The 12,293-nt window shown below is 50.1% G+C and overlaps 1 protein-coding gene across 1 annotated transcript in view; it reads right to left on the reverse strand.

Moving 5' to 3' along the window:
- Window positions 1-12,293, reverse strand: part of Cacna1s (calcium channel, voltage-dependent, L type, alpha 1S subunit) — a 64,292-nt gene that overhangs the window by 35,946 nt on the left and 16,053 nt on the right. Inside the window, exons 4-10 of the mRNA XM_013017306.1 lie at window positions 10,829-10,971; window positions 10,516-10,668; window positions 7,436-7,641; window positions 5,922-6,025; window positions 3,365-3,510; window positions 2,872-2,953; window positions 1,320-1,480 (exon numbers count right to left, since the gene is read on the reverse strand). Coding sequence (XP_012872760.1) covers window positions 1,320-1,480; window positions 2,872-2,953; window positions 3,365-3,510; window positions 5,922-6,025; window positions 7,436-7,641; window positions 10,516-10,668; window positions 10,829-10,971 — 995 coding nt within the window. The remainder of the gene's footprint in view (window positions 1-1,319; window positions 1,481-2,871; window positions 2,954-3,364; window positions 3,511-5,921; window positions 6,026-7,435; window positions 7,642-10,515; window positions 10,669-10,828; window positions 10,972-12,293) is intronic.

A 12,293-nucleotide genomic window follows, 5' to 3' on the forward strand; every position in this document is an offset into this window, starting at 1 on the left:
TGGTATTTCCTGTTCTTGGGCTCATCAGTTCCCATTGCCTGGACCCCGCCACTCTTCTGGCTCTGGTCCTTATCTGATGTGTAATTTTTTCTTGCGAGCTCATCATTGGGAAATGTTTATCTGCTCAGGGGTTCTGATGCCTCAACTTGAGAAGCATCCTTAAAACATACTTGCATGCACTTCTCTTGGAGCCCTGCAAATTTCACTTGTCTGTGACTGTTTTTTTTTTTTTATGGTTCTATCTTAACTTCTGATCTTTGTGTCATGAAAGGTAGTGTCAATGAGTTCTCAAATCTGTACAGGGCAATCTGCACAGGGAAGATTGGAGTTTGATTTTCTTCCTTGAGACATTTTCCCTTCCTTCAAGACCTCTACCTGGGACACATTTTTAGGTTCCTCACCTGACCTGATAGACAATAAGATTTTGTCTCCCTCTATTCAAGGGGAGCCTTTCCAGGCTCTGACTGGACATGATTAGAGTCCTCACTCAGGCAAGCCCAGGGCTTGTCTGTGCTCTCTGTATAGACATTAGGAGCCCAGATGCCACCCCAAAGGGCTTAAGTCTAGATCTAAAATGCCCCCAGGAAGTCAGCTTAGGAGCCCACTGCTCTTTGAGTCACCTCCTTGTTTCTGCCACTCTGAGACTCCCTTCTCGGTCCCGCCACATCATTATTATAACTTGTGCGGCATCAATGCACACTTACAGTGGGGAGGGCTCCCAGTTTGTCTGCTATGTTGGGAGGAACTAACTGGGACTTTCTTTCGGTTACCCTACTCACTGCTACAGACCACAGCTCTGCGCCCAGAGGGACGTCTACGGCATGGATAAAGCTGGGCTGTTTTATCTGCCACCAAAGCTGGTCATTCAAAGGCTGGAGTCTGATAGTGTTATATTCTTTCTCGTCACCTTGTTGGCGTCTCTTGGTGCCTGGGTTCATAATGCTAACAACGTATGATGGTTTGTACGGTCCTGCCATGCAGCGCCTGCCTCTTCGTCACACTCCCAGTTTCTGTTGCTCTCTGAATTCTCCAGATGTTCACATCTTCACACCTTTGTATGCACTGTTCCTCCTGCAGGAATCCTCACTAACCTTTGACCTCGGGGCCTTGTCTCCTTCTTCTTTAAGATCTGCGGAGCTCATGTATCTCCTGTTCTGTGACTGTCCCCTCCCCCTTGATATCTTACATCAGCTGATTGAATACCAGTGTCTGTCATTGTCAAGGTTAAGTTGGCCTCTGCTGCAAATCTCGTGGTGCCCCGGCAGGTCTGAGCATCAGGCCTCACGGACTCACCTTCCGCTTCCTTCACGCACACTCACCTTGCAAGTGAGTCAGCCAGAGCGGCTGGTTGTGGTGCTCGGAGGCAATTGACAAGGTGTTGAGGGCAACCACTAGGATGACTAGCCAGTAGAAGACCTTGGATTTCACCAGGTCGTGGCACTTCCAGCGGAAGACGCGGTTCCACTGCCTCCAGTGCCGGCTGCGGGAGGAGACAAGAGGATGGAGACCAAGAGCTGCTCAGCTCGGAGCTCTACCTTTCTACGGTTCCTCCCAGCCCAGTTCCAGCCAACTCTCTCCTGCAGCCATCCAACAGAAGCTAAGGGCAGGAGATGTAGAGCTTGGTTAATTGGACACTTGGCCTTTTACTAGCAAACATCTTCATCTTTTAAACAAGAATCACGATGAGGAGGGCTCCTGAGATAGCTGAATAATTCAATGAGATAATGCAAGCAAAATGTGCAGCCTGGTGACTGATGTAGAACAGAAGCCCCACATATTCTAATTTCAATGAAAGCAGCATTGAGATCTCATATTTTGCTCATCCCATAGGAAGTCTTTCAGTAAATTAACTGGAGGAGGTAGGTGAGGGAAGCCTTTCCTTATTACAGCCTTATTTTTAGTGAGCAATTTAGCAACATTTACCAAAGTTAAAAAAAACACTCCCTTTGACCTAGAAATCCCAATTTTAGTATTCTGCCCAGCTGAAATGCTCATATATTTACACAATTATTCCCTGTGGTACTGCTAAAACCAGGAAAGATTAAATACATTATGGTATGTTGGTGCATCTGTACTGTGGAATACTTTATATTGAATGATATACTGTCCAAAAGTATGTGTATACATATGAAAACTATCCTCAGTAGATAATCTGAAATAAAAAATGTCATAAATATATATACATATTCATCTATTCAACCAATTTATGTTATGACTTGACATATGCTAGGCATTGTTCTAGTGTCTTTAGTGACAGCAGTTGTCATAATAGAATTCCATTATGTGAAATGTGTGTGCACACACACGTGTGCATGTGCGTGTAAGAGATGGTAGCAGAAGGTAGAAGGGAGAGTCTGTTGCCACGGTTACCTCTTTGAAGGGCAAAGTAGGGGCCTTCATCGTTTCTTTGATGTATTTCTTTACTGTTTGATCTTTTCAAAAGTCATAATCAGATACGAATTTGTAAAATGACACAGCCTAGCAACCGAACAATGACGGGAGAGAGCTTGGAGTCACCCCTTCTGGGCTGCCTCCTTCCTGCAAAACTCTCAGTGTTGTATAGCCCATCCTCCACCCCTGCCTTCTGTTTGCTCACCCCGAGTTGCCCAGCAGTGCCCCTCCCCCAGGGCAGCTGTCCACTGTGTGCATGCTTCCCGAGGGCTCCGTGTCCCTCCTACATGCTGCGTACATACATCAGCCTCCTGCACAGGCTCCGCTCTGATTTGCATATTCCTCAGGCATCTGGCCACAAAGCCCTCAGAGCAAGAGCATGCCCTATTTTCTCAGAAAGGCTGTCTTTCCAAGGCCTCCCAAAAGAGCCTCAAAGGGAGGGAGCTGGAGCGCGTCCCGCTGAGATGCTGACATACTCACATGAACTGGATGATTTTGTTCAAGCCCTCGATTTCGTACAGGCTCTCTGTGTCAGAGCCACCTTCATCCAAAGGCAGCTTTCCTGGAAACAGAGTGGATCTAGCTGTAGCCAGCCAGCCTTCTTGGTCCCTCTGGGCTGGACAAGGCGCAGGTAAGGTACCCTGGACAGGATGCCCGCAGCAGTGGGGCCTGGGTGGGCATGGCCCTTCCGTGCCCTCCTGAGACCCAGACTTCTAAGAGAGTCTGGAGAGTCTCCACCTGCAGGGGACACGGCTAGGATGGCGGACCTCACTCTGTTTTGGGGAGAGGCCAGAGCACAACTGTAATTCTACCTTCTTGAGGTGCAAGGGTTTAGACTCATTGTTGACCTCTGAGGGAAACGTGTTCTCCCCTCTCAGCAGGCTAGCAGGAGGGTGAAATGGGGTCAGTGTCCTCCAGGGGAGGGTGCAGTCGTGGGCAGGGGGGTTGCTCTCCATGGAGTCCGGGTCCAAACCTTCTCTCAGGTCCTCCACATCCATGACCTCGCCCTGGGTGATCCAGCTCATGTAACCCCGGAGGTCCTCCTCCAGCTGCTGCTTCTCCCGGAGCTTCTGGAAGGTGCCCCTGGACTTGGCCTTCTCCCGCTCCTTGGTGAATTCCCTGAAGTGGACGGGAGTGGAGAGGGGATGAGGGGGGCCAAGGGGACAGAGCAGACTTAGCTGCTACAGAACAGATGTGCGGTGCGCTGGCCCGGAGCCTGGTGGGGGGACAACCGCTCTCATTTTTCCTCCGCTTCTCATACCCTCCGGGCACCCGTGGGGTCTACATTGGCTTCTGATCTCAACCTATGTGACTTGCTCCTGGTCCCCCTTGGAAGTGAGGGGTTCATGACAGGACAATCCACCGCCCTTATGGAATTGGGCTTGGAGCCCCAAATCTGTGGTATTGCCTGACCTTTAAGCTGCCTTGGAAATGGCTTCTGCTTATAGACCTAAGGCCTGAGAAAAACTCCCTGGGCCTCAGAGCAGCCCAGCCATAGAGCCCCGAAGGGACTGAAGGTTGCAAGGGATCTTCAGACCAGCAGGGGGCAGCCCTGTGCCTCCAGGGGGAGATAACAGCAAAGTCCTGGGCTCCTGGATGTACCCAGCATCAGGTGGGGGACAGCCACTCTCTCTGGAAGGACAATGTCCAGGTAAGGGATTGGGAATATTTTGAGCCACAGACCCCTCCTCAGAATAAAGTTGCATGATGCCCAAAATAGAATCATTGCATTTACAAAGCAACCTATTCTATGAATATACAGTAGTTGAACCATTGCACGTTCATATAGAGGAGTACGTGTGCTTCTTCATGAACTCATCAACTAGCAAGCTCTACTTGCGGGTCTAGTGTGTCATGATTTCCATGTAGGAACAAGTGAAAACAGATTTGCAAAGATTGTCATGTGACCCAATTTCTGTAAGCACAACTTGTAGGCACTAATATCACTGTGATGTGTTGCCTGTGCTCATGGTTAAAAGAAATAGAAAAGTTCAATAACTAGAATAAAAAATGAACAAAAATTTTCTCCTAGTTAACTTTACAGACCCCTTGAATTCTATGTACAGGCTGTCCAGGGTGAGGGAAGTTAATGGGGAAGGAAGCTGATGGCCACTCATGGCCCTTTCGCTGTGGAAGGACCAAAGCAGGGTTGCTCCACATTGACAGTGCTCAGTAATAATGACACAGACACCTGTAATCCCAGTGACTGGAAGGGGGAGACTGGAAGATAGAAGTATGAGGACAACTTGGGAAAAAAAAAAGTCAAGCAGACCCTGCCTCAGAAACAAATGGATGTGATGACTCATGCCTATAACCTCCACTACTCCAGAGGTAGAGATAGTAAGATTGAAGTCTGAGGATAGCCAAGGCAAAAGCATGAGACCTTATCTGAAAACACACACACACACACACACACACACACACACACACACACACACACTGAAAGCTATAAGGATTAAGGGTGTGGCTTAAGTGTTAGAGTGCTTGCCTAGAAAGAGTTAAGATCTGAATTCCAGCTTTAGCTTTGTAATAATAATAAATAATAATAACTACAATAATAGTACTTTTATGTGTTTGCTGCTACTGTGGTGTGAACTCAGATTCTTGAACTCTCACTTGGCTCTTTCTGCTCAAGGCTGGCACTCTATCACTTAAGCCGCACCTCTACTTCCAGCTCTTTTGCTGGTTTACTGGAGATAAGAATCTCATGGAGGGGCTGGGAAGGTGGCTCAGTGGTAGAGCGCTTGCCTTGCATGCCTGAGGCCCTGGGTTCGATTCCTCAGCACCACATAAGCAAAAAGAAAGAAGACGGAAGTGGCGCTGTGGCTCAAGTGGTAGAGTGCTAGCCTTGAGCTGAAGAGCTGAGGGACAGCGCCCAGGCCCAGAGTTCAGGCCCCACGACCGGACCCCCCCCCAAAAAAAAAAAAAAACCAATCTCATGGACTTTTCTACCCAGGCTGGCTTAGAACCATGATCCTCAGATTTCAGCCTCCTGAGTAGGATTACAGGTAAGAGCTACCAGTGCCCAGTAGACTTAGTGCTTTTTATGTGATGGACCCTGTTCTAAGCACTCTATGCGTATTAACTTATTTAACCCTCATAATAACCCGTGATATCGATACCATTTGACAGATATGGAAACTGAGGCATGAGAGGTGAGGTGATTAGGCAAAGGTCACACAACTTCAAAGCATTAGTGAAGGAAGATATTGAATGGGCGGGCTACTTCCAGAGTTTAAATGTTTCAGTGGAAGGCTGTGCGGTCTCCCAGTGCTGAACAGGAACTGAGACGCACCCAGGGCAGGAGGCTAGGGGCTCAGGAGTGTCAGGCAGGCGTGAAAATGCAGAAGCAAGAATGGAGGAGGTCAGGAGAAGAAGGGAGCAAAATGAAGACTTGTTTGCATCTTCTACCTCTTCCATTTGTCTCAGTGGGGCTAAAGGGTAGCTATGGATGGGCTGGGGTCTTACCACACCTCCCAGCCCCATTGCGCTCCTTCCTCCTGCCGCCCCAGCTGCCGTGGGCTTCTTACCCACTCAGAACGCCCAGCACCAGGTTGAGGATGAAGAAGGATCCCAGCAGAATGAGGGTGACAAAGTAGAGCCAGGGCCACTCGTTCCCAATGGCATCGTTGACCTGGTGCAGACAAAGGTGTGAGTCTTTTCCTCTGACTCAGTTCCTGTCCCCAGCTCTGTCCTTTCAGACTCTACCCACTCTGGGGATAAGAAGAAAAGCCATTGGGGCCCAGCAAGGAAGCCTTTTCTGGCCTGAGCACTAGGATCTGAGCTGGGAGCATGTCAGGGGGATGGGCAGACACTCATCGACTGTCCACCGCACGCACTGTCCACCCAACCAAGGGGCCCATCGACTGTCCACTGCATGCACTGTCCACCCAACCAAGGGGTTCCCCATCTCTCTCTAGACTCAACTGCTTGGATGTTAACTAGCTGGCTGCTTCTTCTTTCTCCCTTGCTTCCCTTCACCCCTTCCCCTTTTCTCCCTCTCTCCCTCCCCCCTCCCCCCCCTCATGCTACTATTTGGGGCTTGAACTTAGGCTCTTGCCTTTTTGATTAGCTTTTTTGCTCAATGATGGCACTCTACCACTTGAGCCACAGTTCCCCTCCGGCTTTTTGCTGGTTAATTGGAGATAAGAGTCTTGGGGATTATTTTTCTGCCTGGCTGAACTGTGGTCTTTGAACTGTGGTCTTCAGATCTCAGCCTCTTGAGTAGTTAGGATTACAGGCGTGAGCCACCAGTGCCCCACATTCAGCTGATTTCTTTGCTGCCAAAGTTTTCCAAACAAACAATCTCTGTGGCTCTCTGTGACAAGTCCCCTAACATCTCTGCCTAGTGAGGATAATGACACAGGTTGTCTCCTCCCAGGCTTGTAGCGGCGGTGAAGTTCTTGGCTCTGCTGCTCATTAGGTTCCTATTTAGGTTCCCAGTCACTTCACCTCTCTGAGCTTCTATCTCCTCATCTATAAAATGGGGCTCTCATCTCCAATCCTAGCTACTCAGGAGGCTGAGATCTGAGGGTCATGGTTTGAAGCCAGTCTGGGCAGGAAAGTCTGTAAGACTCATATCTCTAAGGAACCAGCAAAAAGCCAGAAGTAGAGCTGTAGCTCATGTGGTAGAGCACTAGCCTTGAGCAATAAGAGCTTAGAGATAGTGCCTGGGCCCTGAGTTCAAGTCCCAGGATCAGCACAAAAACAAAACAAAAAATAGGCCTGCAATTAAGTGGGTAGCTAACACCAAGATAAAAACCCAAAGGGTGGCTCATTCTTGAGATGCCTAATCTTGCCGGCTACCAGGACAGAGTCACAGACAGCCAGGCTTAGGGAGACGTTAGGGACAGAGACAAGATCTGTGGGGCTCCTCACTTCACCTACCCTCTTGGGACTGCCCCAGAGAATGCTGGGATACCACCTTGAGAGGAGGAGGAGGCCATGCCCCTGCAGGGGTACCTAGGGGGGTAGACAAGGCATGGCATCCCCCTCATTTGCTCCCCCTAGGGAGATGATTGCAGAGACCCAGGCCCAGACCTACCCAGTAGAGGACATCGGTCCACCCTTCCATGGTGATGCACTGGTACACGGTGAGCATGGAGAAGCCGAAGTTGTCAAAGTGGGTGATGCCGTGGTTGGGTCCTGGCCAGCCACCCCGGCACTCGCTGCCGTTGATGGTACAGGGCCGCCCCGAGCCTGTCCGGGCACAGGGGGATGGCTTCTCATTCTCCACGGTGGCCACGATGTCTGGAGGGAGAAGGTGAACAATAGCAGGAGAAGACATGGTGGGCAGCAGTCTTAAGAAGCCGCAGACACAAGGACACGGGCAGCGGGTGGAGATCGGGAGGAAGGCCGGGCATGGAGGACTCGCGTGAGTCATCATGTCTTAGGTCCCAAGGCCTCTGTGGTGATCTGCTTCTCTGTTAAATTGTCCTAGGCAGCACAATCTATAGCAGCTCATCAAGCTATAAAGATGGGGAGGGGGCTTCTGCCTGACTGGAGTCAGGGTGGGACTCCCCATCTGTGGGTTCAGTGTGGAGTGACAAAATGGAGATAATGCAGGCAGGCTGGGCTGAGCCGCAGACCCGCGGCTCACAGCTGGGGTCTGTCCTCGGGCCAGGCAGCCACCAGGCCTTGGCTGGTGCAGTCCCCTGGGCTCCCAGGGAGCCCTCAATGCCTACAATTCTGAAAATGTCCCGGGTTCCCTTTTATATTAGCACGTTGTACAGCTTGCCTCTGTGTTTAGAGACTAGCTCAGATCAGCAGAACTGAATACTCAGCTTGCCCACAATGACAGCGAGATGGGGCAGGGAGGGCATCGAGGGGCATTAATGGGCATCAATGACCCCTGTACTCAGTAGTCTTAATCTTTGAGGGGCTATTAATCACTGTTGTTCAGCCGTGCTTAGAAGATTTCATGGGTAGGGCTGGCATCGATTAAGATGCCTTGTCCTCATAACCTGACATATGGAACTGGAACCCCAGTAAAACTACTTCTTCTTCTTCTTTTTTTTTTTTTAGTACAAAAAAAGACCACATAGCGGGATCTGCAAATTTGGACTGAAGGTTGGGATTGCCAGTCCCTTCCTGCTTGCCTGATGATCTACGATAGGGTGCCGACGGCTCTGGCGATGGAAACCATACTGGGCTAGACAGGGAGTTAGGAAACCAGGGGTGGAAAAGAGGACTTGGGTGTCAGTATGGAGAGCTGATGTCTACAGAACGGCTCACGACACACAGTGGGGCTGGCCGACCCGCAGCCCCGGCAGCTCACAAACCTCCCGGCCCTCGTCTGAGCATCTAGGCTCACAGCTCCCCACCCGACACGCGGGAGGGAGGGATGACACGTAGTTCAATCCCTAGAAGTGAGTGACACAGCACTGGCCACTGTGGAGGGGGTACTGTGGAAGGGACAGAACAGACAGAAACGCCAAGGGCCAAGGAAGTGTGGAGATGAGCCAACCCATGAAATGGGCCCAAAGGAATGCAGAGATGAGTCAGGCTGGCAAAATGGGCCTGATGGAATGTAGATCTGAAAACAGAGCTCTCGACCAGGTGTTCGTGCCCTAGGCCTGCAATCCTAGCTACTTGAGAGACTGAGATTGGGGGTTAGGGGTTGTCTTCAAGACCAGCCTGGGTAGTAAAAAAGATTCATGAGACCCCTTTCTCAGTGGAGAGATGGGCACAGAGGCACGAGCCTGTTGCCTTTGCTACAACGGGAGGACTAAATGGGCAAATTGTGCCCAGGCGTGGGACTGTGCAAGGGCCTATCTCAAAAATAACCAACGAGGGGCTGGGAAGGTGTTTCAGTGGCAGAGTGCTTGCCTAGCATGCATGAGGCTCTGGGTTCAATTCCTCAGTACCACATACACAATAAATAAAATTAATGTAAAAAATAACCACCGAACAAGTGGGAAGTTCTGAGTTCAAACCCCAGTACTGCCAAAGGAGAAAAACATAAAATTAAAAAACAACAACAATAACAAACAATAACTCTGAGCTTCCAAGATGTTTTCATGTACAAGCTGAGCAAGCCCAAGACCTGATTTCCAGCCTTGGTACCAAAACAAAAACAAGCAATAAGTAAAAAGAAGCTAGTGACATAAATAGATGAGGAGATACAAACAAAACCAAAGAAACACATGTACCATTTATAATGAGATAGACTTCATTCAGCTATCAAGATTGTCTTTGTTAATGTAGAGAGCTCTCTCAAAACATCTCCTTCAGCTCTACAGAAGCCGGGACGTAGCCTGTCTTTGCTCCGAGACAACCTACTTTTCTCTATAGAAGTGTGTGGACGCACACGCTCCCCTCTTAATAAACTGTGGTGGTACTTGTTGCTGTGTTCCACGTCTTGCTTGAAATCTCTTGCAAAGTACAAGAATCAGATTTCACATGTACTTCCAATTAAATAGCTTTGTCTTTGGAAAAGACAATGTTTTTGGTCACAGAAATTATTCATGCTCTCTCATGAGTTTTTAAATGTTCTCTCTTTCAAGTGAGTTCATGAAGAATGCCATGACATTCGTCTCAGTTTTCCCTTCTAATACCAATCGAAATGACCAAACCCAGATAAACTGAAGTTCTTTGGGGTCCTCAAGATATCATCAGAACGTAAAGGTGTCCTAAAGTCAAGAGCCCTGAGACCTTCTGGGAACTTTAGGATGCGTCTTCGTTTGAGTCTTTCTGGGCCTCGGTGGAGGTTATTTTGGACAACTCATCACGTGACCAACCCATCACGTGACCACTTCGACCCGGAAGTGTTTCTCGAGGTTTACAGCCCACCTCGTGAGCCTGATCTGAGAGGTAGACTTAGACGAAAGATAATCTCTGGCTCCAAGGAAAAAATTCAAGAGGCGCCCAAGCTGCTCTCAACAATTGTCCTGAGCATCCTGGAAGATACCCTGGGGTGGGGTGGGGGTGTGGTAATGGCTCAGGCCACTGTCCTTGATCAGGCACAGCTACATTTCTTCCAGTTCTATGCCCAGGAGAAACTCATTTCCACAGTCAACAGGTAGGGGAGGCAAAACTCTCACCCTGGAGGCAATTTGCTACCTGCGGGGGCTCATGTAGTGAGCTGTCCCTGGACCTCTACTCTCCCCATCCCTCCCGGCTCACCTGTCCCGATGAAGTAGCAGGTCTTGTGCATCTTGCCTTTGAAGAGCTCCAGCCCGATGATGGCGTAGATGATGACCATGAAGAGAACAAGCAGGGCGATGTGGAACAAGGGGAGCATGGCCTGGAAGATGGAGTTGAGGACCACCTGCAGGCCTGCCGGGCGGGCAGGGAGGGAAAAGGAAGAGTCACCCCTCTCTATCTCCTGGCCCTCCCTCTCAGAAACCCTGGAAGCTTCTGGGACACGGGTGGGGGGGGGAAGAGCAAGGGAGGAGGTTGGGAAAGGAGCAAGGGTCAGCAGAGCATCACCACCCACTGGGCACCCCCGACACCAGCCGCAGGGGCCTGAGCACTCGGAAGGCTCTCAACGCCTTGACATCCAAGCCAGCTCCTTTGTTGCTCAGGGGGGCCGTGTGGGTCTGGATGACGTTAACCTGTTCCAAAATCACCGTGAAGACCCTGGAGTAGAGAAGATGGAGAGAAGGGGGGCCAACAGTCAATTAAAACTTGTACCAGAGGTCCAGGACTCCGGGGTCCCCTCTGTTCAGGGGACTAGCTCCGGGGCAAGGGTAAATGCGGTTCGCTCACTACTACCTCACGACTAGATTGTACCCGTGTGGAGAAATTTGCTATAAAGGATTCAGAGGTCAAGCTCAGATTTGATGAGTGCAGTGCTGTGATCTATTGGTCATGTCTGCCTGGGTGAGGAAAGGGGGTTGAGGTTTGGGTGCCAGCGCACTGGCTCTGGCCCTGGGGCTGGGTGAGCTGCAGATCTTCCCCCCTACACTTGATGGTGACCCAGAAGACAGCCCCGAGTGAGTTCTCAGCCTCCCCTTGCACTGCCCCTTCCTCTAACCCCTGCCACTGACGCATCTGCAGCCCTCCCCTCTCACTCGAATCGACTCTACCTCCACTCTTGTGCTGGGAATCCCCTGAGGCACGCTTCGTGTCTCGGCTTCCATCCAGGGCTGCTCACTAAGGGCCAGGTTGATTCCTTAGAATCCTGTTTGCTTCCTCATGCTCAGCCCTGGATAAGCAGCTGACCGGCATGACTGACATGCGCTGGATGGAGGTTAGGCGGGCAAGCCTTGCAGCCGAGGAGGCCACCTTGGTTTGAATCCTGTCACGGTCACCAGCTAGCTGTGTGACATTTGGTACATCCCCTCACCTCTAGCCTTGGCCTCTTCATCCAAGAAACCAGAGGTTTGTTGGAGAATTAAATGAGATGCTACATGTGATGTACACAGTAAGTGCTTGATAAATGTCGCTGTTATAATTAGGTGGTACAAATGAGGTTGCCAGAGTGGGCTCTGATCCACTTTAATTCATGTTCTTACAAAAGGAAATCTGGACACACACCAGGAATGTGTGTGCATTCTCTGTGTCCTGACAAGGACAGCTACCTTGCCCTTGGTCTCGAAGCCAATGGAGCAGCACGGGAACAGACCTCCGTTATTTGTATTTCTAGCCTGTGGAGGACTCTATTTTCAACTGCGCTAGCAAGCTAATAAACGTTATCCAACATCCTTTATTTCTGTGAACCCACATAATAGGTATGTAATATTGGCCTGTTGGATACATAAACAAACCACAAAAGCAGGGAGATGTGACTCTCCATGACCCCTGGGCTGCGAGAACACACATAAACCACTTCTGGGTCATCACATGCATTTACTTCCGGGTCATAAGCTGGGGAAGGAGCTTGTGGCCTGTTGCCAGGTAGGGAGGCGATTCTCCATTCCCCACCAGCATTGACCACCAGTGGAGGCAGCTAGCACCAT

Source organism: Dipodomys ordii, unplaced genomic scaffold (assembly GCF_000151885.1).
Source record: "Dipodomys ordii isolate 6190 unplaced genomic scaffold, Dord_2.0 Scaffold35, whole genome shotgun sequence".
Lineage (NCBI taxonomy): Eukaryota > Metazoa > Chordata > Mammalia > Rodentia > Heteromyidae > Dipodomys > Dipodomys ordii.